The sequence below is a fragment of the Penicillium riverlandense genome (genome assembly GCF_028828495.1).
Source record: "Penicillium riverlandense strain IBT 135883 chromosome Unknown utg000008l_segment0_segment0, whole genome shotgun sequence".
Lineage (NCBI taxonomy): Eukaryota > Fungi > Ascomycota > Eurotiomycetes > Eurotiales > Aspergillaceae > Penicillium > Penicillium riverlandense.
Window position 1 is genome coordinate 1770214 of NW_026643199.1, and position 12530 is coordinate 1782743.

At 49.2% G+C, this 12530-nt stretch overlaps 5 protein-coding genes across 5 annotated transcripts; 2 read left to right on the forward strand and 3 right to left on the reverse strand.

The window, feature by feature from the left end:
• Window positions 1–2167: 2167 nt before the first annotated feature.
• Window positions 2168–2894, forward strand: N7474_009711 (uncharacterized protein; the record flags this gene model as incomplete). The annotated part of the gene is made up of 2 exons (XM_057201121.1): window positions 2168–2494; window positions 2550–2894. The coding sequence occupies 2 exons, from the start codon at window positions 2168–2170 to the stop codon at window positions 2892–2894; spliced, it is 672 nt and encodes a 223-aa protein (XP_057049108.1).
• Window positions 2895–3518: 624 nt separating this feature from the next.
• Window positions 3519–4460, reverse strand: N7474_009712 (PLP-dependent cysteine synthase family protein; the record flags this gene model as incomplete). Its single annotated transcript, XM_057201122.1, has 1 exon — window positions 3519–4460. One exon carries the CDS (start codon window positions 4458–4460, stop codon window positions 3519–3521), a length of 942 nt encoding a protein of 313 aa, XP_057049109.1.
• An 827-nt stretch (window positions 4461–5287) lies between these two features.
• N7474_009713 (uncharacterized protein) lies at window positions 5288–6369 on the forward strand (the record flags this gene model as incomplete). Its single annotated transcript, XM_057201123.1, has 5 exons — window positions 5288–5307; window positions 5377–5733; window positions 5799–5858; window positions 5904–6212; window positions 6300–6369. The coding sequence occupies 5 exons, from the start codon at window positions 5288–5290 to the stop codon at window positions 6367–6369; spliced, it is 816 nt and encodes a 271-aa protein (XP_057049110.1).
• A 1256-nt stretch (window positions 6370–7625) lies between these two features.
• Window positions 7626–8594, reverse strand: N7474_009714 (uncharacterized protein; the record flags this gene model as incomplete). Its single annotated transcript, XM_057201124.1, has 1 exon — window positions 7626–8594. The coding sequence occupies one exon, from the start codon at window positions 8592–8594 to the stop codon at window positions 7626–7628; it is 969 nt and encodes a 322-aa protein (XP_057049111.1).
• Window positions 8595–9494: 900 nt separating this feature from the next.
• On the reverse strand, window positions 9495–11630 carry N7474_009715 (putative Melibiase subfamily; the record flags this gene model as incomplete). Its single annotated transcript, XM_057201125.1, has 1 exon — window positions 9495–11630. One exon carries the CDS (start codon window positions 11628–11630, stop codon window positions 9495–9497), a length of 2136 nt encoding a protein of 711 aa, XP_057049112.1.
• Between the last annotated feature and the right edge of the window lie 900 nt (window positions 11631–12530).

Here is a 12530-nt window from a genome sequence, read left to right on the forward strand (position 1 = left end):
TCTGAAGCCACTCAGAGAGATAGTCACAGCGGATATCGTAGAACATATCAAGTCTATAATAAAGATTCATACATATGAAGGTAATGTACGCTGTCGGATTGACTAATGTGAAATGCTGACTGGCTAAAGTTCTTCGTAAAGAAGGACCCTGCCTGGAATTATACCAAAATTTCCTCCGTCGGGGAGTATGCCAGACTCTTCCACGCCTCAGTCCGGGAGTTTGATTCATTTATTGGAACATCGGACCCCTGATATCTCCTCATTCCAGGCTGCTGGAGGAAAGCTGATCACGTATCACGGGCTCGTGAGTCTCCAACACAAACTGTGTGAACTAGGAACTTAGAGACTGACTTACCTAGGCTGATGGCCTCATCCCCGTAAGGGGAACCACCAACTACTATGATCGTGTGCTCGGGTGACGCACAATGCGCACGAGTTCTTCCCATACTTTCAAGTTCCTGGACTTGCGCACTGCTAAGGAGGCAACGGTGGCCAACCCACAGCAACTTTCCAAGCTCTTGTCGACTGGGTTGAGAGGGGTATAGCTCCCGAGAGCCTGCCGATCCAGTTTAATGACACAGATGGAAGGCCCCAGTCCAGGATCCTTTGCCCCTACCCGGAGAAGGCTCGTTTAAACCCCCGACATGGATATGCCACGATGAATGATTCATTCGACTGTTCTCTATAGTGAGTGACAAGACTAGGAGGGGTTTTGGTGAAGAGACTTCGGTATTTGCAACCCCATTTCTTTGTTTTTCTACTGCAATCAGTCGATCTGATAGAGCTCTTCCACTCAGAAGCGATTCCCATCCCTGATCTCCTATATCATTTTTGGCTGGCCTTCAGAAAATTATCCAACACCGTAGATATATCTCCATGGACAGAATGACCGGGAACGTTGCGATATCAGAATTCACCTTTGTATTTGGTCCAGAAGAGTCCTATTTGTGCAATAGGTCGCAAATTTCGGAACTAGTGGGGTGCAATTTATTTAGGGTACGCTTACTTAGGGCGCTCATCCCTATGCTAGGGGCGAACTCTCTGTGTGGATCAGGCCGCTTAGTTAACTGTCAGAATGTCTGATGGGCGTATGCACTAGTAATTCTACCTAGTAGTCTCATTGGAGAATGATGAAATCGATGCTATTCAGACTAGCTATTCAGACTGTATTTATAGAGCAGACAGGCGGGAATTGTCGGAGTGGAAAATGGACGTGTAAATTCCACATCGGGCGCCAGTTTCCATAATAGACAGTGGCGGTTAGCTGAGTAAGCGCTAGGAATGCAGCAGCTGGATCATATTGTAAATTACCAGGTGGATAATTGCACTGACATTAACTAACTAACTTAGGTGAGCAGTGGTGAGTGCTTAGTAAGCAGAGTAGTGTGATTAACAGTTAACTACGTCATGCTCCGTGAGCAGACCAGGGCGTGTAGCACCGTGCTCAGTTCTCAAGGAGCGAAGGGTGAACACTAAACGGAAAGAGCAAGCCGGGAATTGCCAGACATTAACCAGTACACATACACTTTACAACAGCCTATATCCGCAGGTTGAATGGTATCATGATTGAATGATCATGGAGAAGTGCCCAGCCAATAAGAGCTTTAGGCATTTGGTACTATATATCGCTGAAACCTGATTCGACCTCGTTTTGAAGAGGCTCTCGCCCGCAGTTGTTATGCCCAACCTGCGCAAACTGACCCGGTTGACCCCTCTAGTTAATGCCCAGGTGATCTTATTCAGGCTATTTACGTGACAGAAAGCCTGGTCCAGTTGAAGCTCGTCCGATTAGAATCATGATGTTTCTCTTTGGCGGAACTAAATCCCAGTGCGTACCTAATCACGTCATTTATTTCAAGTTTAGTCCGTTGAATCAGGCATTTTAAGTTCGCCAGAGCAAGCTCCCCGGGAGTCTAGGCTCTCTCAACATCAGGCTCACCAATAAGCTGCCTCAGACTGGTTTATTTGCTTGGGGCGAAAGTCACCTCCTTGGAAAGCTGCGCTGCAGGAAGCTGGAATCCAGTATATTTTCCCAGGGTCGCCGCACAACCATTATCTTGTTCTTGTATCTCAACGTGGACTGATGTCAGACAAGTAGCGCACTTTGTTAACTATAAGATGGACCTCCCTTAGCGCCATGTTCCGATGAAATTTATGATTTATTAATATGGCTTTTCTCCTTCGTAACCTGAGAGCAACAAGTAAGAAAAGTTTGCTCCTACCTACAACAAGACGCACGTTTGCGATCTCATCTGCCATCATGGCACCCCGCATCAGTGACGCAATCAAGCAAGACCACCGGGAGATAGAGTCGTACTACGAACAAATCGTCGGAACATCAGACGAGACCGAGCAGACAAAGTACCAGAATCAATTTACCTGGGAACTGGCTCGGCACTCAATTGGAGAAGAGCTTGTCGTTTACCCGGCTTTTGAGAAGTATGTCTCCGGCGGCGTCGAACTTGCCAATAAGGATCGTCAAGACCACCAGTCAGTAAGTAGGCCATCTCTATTGATTCTAGAGTCATCATTTAACATGATTCTCCCAGGTCAAAGAGCAACTGAAGATCTTCCAGAATCTGAAGCCCTCGGACCCTCGGTTTATCCCTACAATCAAGGCTCTAATGGAGGATCTATCTAAGCACATCAAGGAAGAAGAGACGAATGATTTGCCTAAATTGGAAGAAGCTCTGTCGCAAGAGGACAGCGAGGGTTATTCGACGTCCTTTGGAAGAACGAAGATGTTCGTTCCCTCCCGCTCCCACCCCAGTGCACCGGACAAGCCGCCGTACGAGACAGTTGTTGGCCTTCTGACTGCACCAATTGATCACCTTGCCGACCTCTTCCGCAAATGGCCTCACACTTCGGGAATGCCCAACCCTTCAACAAAGTAAGGCCAGTTACACAAGCCCAAGGAGCGGTTCATTTTGTTGCACTCGCTATACTGGCTTTTGCGCCTTTACAATGATACTTCTGTGTATCAATACCTGTGCTCTATAGGCTCACACCTGTCTCTCTAAACAGCTCATAGTAAACGAAAAGTCTTCTACAGCTCTCATTGAACTGTCCCTGCTCTACTCGTAGATGTCCCAACTATATCACTATCCATGACGAGATCCGCTTATCAATTTCCCGTTGCAAAGTGGTAGGAGCACGAGCACTAGATGGGGCCATTGCCAAAACAAGTGGCGTCCACGAGAAGCGCGTGAAAACTGCCCGGTAGGCCATCTACATACATCTCAACTGGGATCTTGTTGACCAGTGCGGTGATGACACTGGAAGAATGGCCAAGGTAATCACATTCGGAGCTCTATCTGCCAGCGCTACAACGGCAAATAATGAAGTGAAAGGTATGAATGGTGGCTCTTCACCAAACCTAAATATGTTCGCGTGGTATCCCACGACTATCGGGGTCAGACAAGATGCTCCTGCGACAATGTATAAGGGCTGGGACCTCTAAAAAGTTCAATTTATCCAGCCTGGGTGCCTCATGATGCATAGCTCCCTCCAGTCCAACTCTAGACACCTGAGACAAGCTCCTGGGAGAAAGACTTCAAGTACTTCATGCCCGTGTCACACATGATAGTAACAATAGTTGAATTGGGCTTAAGACGCTCTGCTAAGCGCAGAGCTGCTGTCACATTGGCCCCGGAAGAAGTACCGCAGAAAATACCTTCTTCCCTTGCCAGGCGAAATGCCATGGCCCTCGCATCATATGTTGATACGCGATCGATTTCATCAGCCACACCATCGTACCACAGGGGCACGACGTAGCCGGCTCCGGTGCCATCAATATTGTGTGATCCAGATGGACCCCCAGAGAGAACGGCCGACTCGGACGGTTCCACAGCGACACAAGTGATACGATCGTTCCTCTGACGAAGAATCTCAGAAGTCCCGCGAAATGAGGCAGATGATCCCACACTCTGTACAAATCCATCGATTTTGCCGCCAGTCTGCTCCCAAATCTCGTCGGCGAGCTTCAGATATGCATGCAACTGGTCGGTGTTGTTCATTTGCGCAGTGATATAGGCGCCAGTCTTCTCAGCAATAGCATGTGCTTCACGAATCATATCTTTCGTGAGCTTCTCCGTTTGTTTGCCATGCTCGCTGGGCAAGATCGTCAAATTGGCCCCAAGAAGCCTCATATGGTCTAGCTTTTCTTTGGAGAAGGCATCGGACGTAACGAGGTGAAGGGGATGTTTCTTTGCAGTGCAGATCAATGCCAACGACACGCCGGTACTACCACCGGTGTACTCTACCACGGCCCCGCCAGGTTTCAATCGCCCGTCAGCTTCCGCAGCTGAGATCATTGCCAATGCCATTCGATCTTTCATGCTCCCTGTCGGATTTTGGCTCTCTAGTTTCACGAAAATTCGAGAACCGTTGGATGGCCTGACATGCTGCAATTCTAACAAAGCGGTATTTCCAATCGTATCCAGGATCGTGCTTGTAGTCATTTTTACTGGATCTTGGTGGTGTCTTCGAAGACGTTCCTGCAAATGATGGCTGAAGTAAAACGGGCTATGGTGGAAAGACCATAAAAAATGGGTTGATACTGAGGGCAACCTGCGTGAGGAGGAGAGATACCAAGTACCTTCGTTCTTTCAGATATAGTTGGCAAGTAAGAATTATTTATAAAAAGCCCATACGAGCTCATGTCGTTAAGTCTGGAATCCCATTTGCAAGTTGCCTGGAGTCATTCGGGTTGGGTGGGGCCCTGTATGTTTAGAATCCCATCGCTTTGGAATCATTTGTGCTGTGCTCCACCTCTAACCAGTAGAGGGGTTTCATTGGTTTATACCCCCCTCTGGGGTTCACGCAAGATTCTCAAAGTAACCAATAGAAACTCTGGTTTCGTGCTTGGTGGGTCTGGACCTTGTTACGTAACCCAGTGCCGCACAGACTTAAGTCGGTCTGTAGTTTGAGACGTGGATAAAAGTGCGGGTCTACGGATGTTCGACGGCAGCGGATTCCGTGCAGCATTTCGGCTCTCTCCTACCCCTTCATGACTTCTCAAGCCCGCTCAAAAGTCGGGAGAATCTTCCTATCCTATCTAGTTCATACGTCAATCGCGATCCAGACAGTCTTTTTCTGGTACGATATAGCCCGTGTCCGACGGAGTTCATTCCATAGGGATGGGCAAAGAAGACCCTGCTCTCATAGGTACAAACAACTCCGTGGAGACCTAATTACTAGCGAAGCTTTGGAATCATCTGTCTAATCAATCACCTCCTTCTAGGGTCTTCAGTAGCTCAAACGACCGTGGATCACTCGAGGGCCAATTATGATCGACGGCGTGAGCAAGTACGACGAGCACAGAAGTCAGGCTGGCCGACATATACATGTTAACGATTCTCACTAACCTCTTTGCAGGAAGCATCGCGACCAGAAGGAAAAGCGCTGTCGCATGCTCGAAGATGAGCTTTACCAACTCTATGCGCGACTCACGAAGGCGGAAGAGGTGCGAAGTCTTCAATTTGAAAACGAGGTCCTCAAGGACATCATGGCCCGCCACTCAATCCCCCTTCCACCCGATCTTTTACCACGCAAATCAGCATTAGCAGAAGTAACCATATTTGGGGAGAGTAGCTCACATCAACATCTACAAGTGAAAATGCCGGAATATCAACCTTACCATGTCGCCTCTCAGTATTGTCCTTCAAGTGCAGAAGAAGACAAAGTACAGAACTCACAATTTCCACTTGACGAGTTGCCTGAATATCTGCAAAGGTCTGTCGGACAACCGTGCATCTAATGAGGGATTTCAATGTGGAAAATCTGACCTAATCTGCCAGACCCTCATACCACCCTGACAACCGAAAATTTGCTCAAATGGGTGTTGACTTTGTGCTCTCGTAAGTCCACCATGTGCGGAATCATTCTATTATCTGACCTTGCAGCTTGGAACGTCCTTGTCTTTTCCACACACGGCCTTTAGGCACAGAAGAGCCATCAGGGCATGCTTTGTCCATGCAAGGACTCTTACTCTCAGAAGCTCCATCGGGCCTGCATGATAAATCTTCTTGGGAGATTCCTGCTCAGCAGCTAGACAAGCTTTTCGAACTCTCTGGCTCTCTTGGTCTCAACGGGTATATCACACCTGTTCAAACATGGAATAGGATTATGGACCGGTTTATCATTAGTAAAATACCAAATGGAAAACTGGACATGTTGAGATCTGCCATGATCCCGCACATCAAATGCTATGGGTGAGTGCTTTCCTCGGCTGTGCTCTATTTTTCTTCTCCACAGTTCAAGTGTCCAATACATTGGTACATTATCTCTAACACGAGCAGGTTCGGTGCACTAATCGAAGAGGATATTTTCGAAGGGCTCCTGGACGATATTCTTCCTAGTCGACCGTAAACTATGTTCTCGTTAAGCTTAGGCCAAGGCCCCGGTATCCATCCCGATGCGTGAATTTTCGAGTACTTCTCTCAAGCCAGTGAAATAAGCCCTCACGCAGGCATGAACACTGCGTTGCGCAAAATAGTCGAATACTAGCTGTTTCGGTTTCACGGTCACCGTAGGCTGGATATTTAGTCCGTTCCTATCCAATCGCGCTCTCTCTCAAACCGATGGTCCACTACTTCCTAGCTTTGGCGACAACGCCTGGCCCGGTGTGGGTCCAAGATGATTCCAAAGAAGTGGCGCAACAGGTCGAACTTGAAAACCAGAATTGTCTCTGGCTCATTATCTGAAGCGTTTGGAATCAAAGAAGCTAGTCCAAAAATGGAAAGAAATACACGTCGGCGATGTGGAATCATATATTTTCGCGAAGTACAAATACTTCGCTGAATTCTCATTCAGAAGCTTCCCCAGTATATTCTTTCAAAAGTCCAACAAAACCAACCACCACAATAAGTTCAAACTTTATTCTATCCTCAATCAATCTCGAGATGCCTGGATCGGGAAACTGCCTTTGCGGCAGCGTGTCTTTTCAATACTCTGGCAAGTTGCCTGTCCTTTTTGGTCGAGCAGGAGCCGAAGGAAAAGATGGCTGACTGTTTAGTCTTCTAGGTGAGCCCGCTCTAACGGCACTGTGTCACTGCACGGAATGCCAAAAATGGGGCGGTAGCGCTTTCTCTTCCAACGTGGCTGTCCCAACCGCGAACTTCTCGTTGACCAAGGGATCGCCCAAGAGGTGGGCAAGAGTCGGAATTATGTCTGGCAAAGCACATCATCTTTTCTTTTGTGAGAGTAGGATAGAAATTCCTTCTCCTCAAACGTTTCATGAATTAACATCAGTAGATTGTGGAGCCAGCCTCTACTCGCAGCCGGAAGGAATGCCAGGCGTCACTCAAATCAAGTCTGGCAGCCTTGTGGAAACCAATGTTCCCATTACGGCAGAGATCTTTGTGACAAGACGTCGGGACTATGTTACTCCTATCACAGGAGCAATGCAGGCATCTGAGATGCCCTGAGACTGTATTGAGTATTTGGACCAGTGGGAGTGGTTCGGGGTCAGCTTAGAGTGACACTTATAATCCCAGGAGAATATATCACTCAAGCACCTTTTATTCCCTAGCTATCTATCTACCGAATTGAATATCATATGAACATATAAGTAGGCAGCTATAGCATTAGCACTTTCGCTTTACTACGGGCTATAGCTACAAGAACTAACCCAATTGCAACCTAACCCACTCCTCAACACTTGTCGGCTCCCTCCCTAGCAACCACCGCAGTACATTCGGGTTTCCTCTGAGTCCACGGCGATTATAAAACAACACAAGTCGCTCTGCCTCATCCCTTGTAATATCAGGTCGAAGATCCCCATCCGCAGCCAGTCTCTTCAAATCTTCATCCACATTATCACCCGTATAGATAGCATCCTGCTTTCCACCAAAAAGATATTGAATAGCTTTTTCAACACCATCCTCAAAATTAGGAGCTGTAATTTCAATAGGCTTCCCAATGTGTCTCCCTATAACGCTAACAATCTCCTTATCTGCAACCGGTAACGTCGAGACAAGGGGGTACTGCGCGAAATAATGTTTCTCTCTCTCATTCAACACAATTGCAGCCGCCTCAGCTAGGTCCCGGAGTGCGATGACGCTATTCGGGATGTGCGGGTTCCAAAGTTTCTGGATCGATGGACTATCTTGGCCCGCTAGCTGAGTGACAGGATATGCATCCATGAAGTTAGTTGGTTGAAGAATGGTGAAATTCAGCGGGCTAAGCAACAGGCGCTCCTCCACGCGACATTTTAGATCATGTTGCATGAGATTCCGGTGTTGCGTACTGAGCACGCTAGAGAAAACGAAGTGCTTAAAAACGTTCCCTGGTTTCTGACTCTCGGAGACAGCGGCGTCGATCATGTTGATGCCCATTTCCGTTTCGCGGGAGTGGAGGGATGGCCCGACGTGGTAGACGGTGGTTGCGCCTGATAGGAGCTCACGGCATGCAGATTGGGAGGTTATGTCTGTGTGGACAATTTCGGCATCTGGGTAGAGGGATTTGAGGTTGGATTTGGAGGTTTCGGAGTGCGCGGCAAGGCGGAGTACGAAGTTGCCTTTGTTGTAGAGGAGGGGGATTAGATGGGCGCATTGCTTGCCGCTGGGGCAGGTTATGACGAGGATTTCGCTCATTGTATTGGGAATTAGATTTGTGGGTTTTTGAGGAGGTGGGCTCTGGGGCTAGCTAGATCTACACAGTACTGGTTCTATGGGTTTTTTATATATACTGAGGTCTGACGAACCAAGAAAGTCGGAGACCGACAGCGGGGATAAGAACCGGAGATCGAAACACCGGGGGCCTTATGACCCACCCGATTAAGGCCGACCCACGGAGTGGGGGAGACGTTGGTGCCACCTGATAATCCTGTCTAGAACAATCTACTTGGTTGTGTGACGACATTGACAATAACTAACTAGTCAATCCTTCAATATTTTACTGTATAGGTAAGAAGAGATCGTTCTTCTAAACTAGAACGGGTTAGGGTTGTTTCGGATACGGGCCGAGAAACAATGCGTGAGTGTCCGTACAACTTTTGCGGTGCCACTGTAGTGGATCTGACATCCACTTTTAACATTCCAATCCTCCTAGAGTGTCAAACAACAAACTTGAATACATTTCCACTATGCCATCAGATAAATATTTCTCGGCAATTCTTCACATCGCGGTTTTATAAAGCATGTCGAACCAGATCCAATGAGCCTGGGTAAAGGACTTTCCGTGAACCTGGGTGTTTCATTCAATAGACTAGACAAACATGTACAACCAGACGATGTTGGGCAGGATGACATTCCAACCGTGTTTGGATTTTCTAATGAGGGAACTGGCCTAACCTATAGTAACCAAACGCTTCTGTCTATGCATTGAGCCTGAGCAAACTGGATTCACTTTCTATTGGCATAGACAAATTCTCTAGTCAGGCAATTGAAGAAGGCATTATACGACTCTATGATACTATTGTCCCATAAAGATGCGCCGGAATGCCAGACATTGGCTAATAATCCAATGCCACTGATTTATATATCGCTAGGGTCCTATTTGGCAGAGAGCCGGAAAAGACGAGCGCATGCAGCAGAGGGAACACGAACTGATAATGCAGCGTTGCCTGAATCCCATTGCGCGTGTGCCTCAAACTTCTCCGGATACAAAAGCTTGGCTTCAACATCCCGACCTTTCAGAGCAGGAATGGGCAGGGAGAGTGTATTTGAGCCAGATCGGCGCCACACAGCAAGATAGCGGACTCCGCTGGTTGCGGCAATTCCCAGTGCCACCCAGTCGTCGTGCCACTTAGGCAGACCTAATGGCCAGAATGGCAGACCGGTATTGAGGTCAGAACGGAGCTGCTTGTAGACTACCATACCGCTCACGATGAGCTCCAATTGCTGAGGGCTCAAGAGATCAATTCTGCCACTCAGGTGAACACGGCCCAGGAGGCTGTTGACGACCGTCATCGCGTTCTTCTCATCGTCCCATTCAGGCTGCGGATACGCCCAGCTGGCGCTCTGTTCTGGCGTGACCGCTGTCGGCACGGCAGCTGCAATCGCAGAATATCGCACCGGATCTTGCTGGTCGCTGGTCGATTGAAGCGAGTGAACACCCAGAAGGGCGTAGTCCATGCGTTGAGCTCCACTGGAACAGCTCTCGATGACTAGGTCCGGGAAGCGGTCGTACAACTTGCCAACCCACTCTAGATAGGCCCGATTATGCCCGAGCTGTCCATCGGCGGGACTGAAAGAGTTTGCGTCCGTACCCTGAACGACTTCGATGTTGTAGTCGAACTTGAAATATCCGACCCCGTAGTTGAGGACGAGGTTGTCAATCACTTTGTCCATGCGTTTGATCACCTCAGGGTGCCGATAATCCAGCTGGTACCGTCCCTTCTCCACTATTCGTCGGCCGTTCTCTTGGAAGAAAGCATCCTCAGGCAGCATGTCGGCGACCACGCTGCGAACGCCAATCACCTCTGGCTCAACCCACAGTCCGGGCGTGAGCCCTCTAGCCCGTATATCGTCGAGCAGAGATTTCAGACCCTTCGGAAATCGTTTAGTCGACGGTTCCCATAGGCCGACGTCGTCCCACCAACCGCTGTCGTCCGCATACCAGCCGCAGTCAATGACAAAGAATTTTACGCCAGCCTCCACAGCAGGGTCAACGAGGGCCATGACCTTCTCTTCGGTGGGATCGCCCATGAGACAATTCATGTAGTCGTTGAAAATCACACCGAGCTCCTCGTTGTCCTTGTGCGGCCTCCGGATGCGTCGGCGGTACTCAGTCAAGGCGGCGAAGGCATTGTCCGGATGGTCCAAGATGTGGCAGAGTGCTACAGGTACGCTGGTGAACGACTGGCCAGGAGACAGGCGGTGTTTCCAGCTATGGTCCTTGTTCGTCGGGCCGCCTAGAGCCAGATAGACATTCTCTTGAAAATCTCCGAGTTCCCACCGCCATGACCCGTTGCTCTCAATCTGCCAGAGCCAGGTTTCGCTGGAATCGTTCTTCTTCAGCAATCCCATTGGCAAATAGGTTCCTGTTGAGAATGTCCCACGATTTGAAACAGCGTGATGTGCCATTGACGCGTCGTGACGATCAGGCAGCTCCGAAAGGCCGATATCGTCCAACCCGACACTGGGAAGAGACTGATCTCGCCACTGGGCTTCTCTGAACCAGGTGTTGGTCGGTGTAGACAAGGTGTAGTCTAGCCAACAGTCGATCGGCTTTTCGCCCAGAGCACCGACAATGAGCGACGACAGTTGGTCGACCACAATGTCTTTCTGGGACTCATTGCGAATGGTCGTCGTCGATCTGATCACGGGGATTCCCGGATACACCGACAGGTGAGCGGTGACCGAAATCTGCGATGTTTCGTCGTACGCAGTGATATCGAGAGAGTTCAGCTGAGCGTTACTTTGCTCCTGGTGGCTTTGATACTTCAGTCTGCTCGAGACATAGCTGCCAATGAGCGCCTTGGCCGACTTGTGCGACGGATTCCCCTCCCCATTCAGTCGGACCCCGAACAGAGGGACAGCACCCTGCTTGGGAGACGAGGGGGCTTGTTCCTCGACAGGCGCATCGTGTGGCAGAATGCTCACAACACGAACGATTTCGTCGCTTCCAACGACCAGCTGAACAGTGAGAGTGCCTGTCTTCCAGACAATGCTTTTCGGTTGAGCCATCGTCGCGGATGTTTAGCAAAGAGACGTACAACTGAGCGATTGCCTGTCAAAACGTGCGGCCATTTGCCTTGCTATATAATCCCATTATGTCATGTGACGCTATGAATTCGCGGCATTCGTTCCGATGATCTGAGGTCTTTACAAAGCAGGGGTTATTGAAGGAGCACCTTTTAGGTGGTTTGCGTAAATCGCAGGCGGAGTTGGACACCTCTGATTGGATCGTAACCCGATGTACCGACGTTGCGGGGAGGTGGAGAAACGGCGGGTTTGGAAATTGCTCATTGGGTGTGACCAGATCTAGAATGTTTTCTTGGTTCAAGCAGCCGGTGATCTGTTTTAACTATTGTATTTTGGACTCCGTTCAGGGGGAAACGACAATTATCCGAAAACCAATTAACCGGAATTACCCTTATTCCGCCTGCCATCAGAGTTCATATCCCGCCATATTCGGGATTCGCAGGACGAGGATGGCTGTAGGAAGTCTGGATTTTCCATCCAGGGCGGGCTTTTCTAAGTTCCCCAGCTTGTCCCATCCCCGCCCCCAATTCCGGTCTATGGTCGGAGTCTATTCATGCACCCCAGATTCCCTTCCCCCACACGCTGGTCTCCGGATTCTGAGGGCAGGCTTGGTCTCCGGCCAATCAGAAGAAGAAATCCCCGCGTCAAATTCCACATAGCAGACCCACACAAAATAAGCGACTCAAATGCGGAGGACAAGAGCAAGACACTGTGATATGGTGCACTCAGCCGCGAGTGGCCGCTGCTTGTAGCTTTCGCCATTTCTTCCTCCGTATGACCTTCTCGGGGGTACTCCTAGAGCTTGGCGACCTTTCTGTTCGGAACGTTTGGTTAAATGACTGGAATGTGGCATCTGACCTTGAGGCCACGACGACAGAGCGT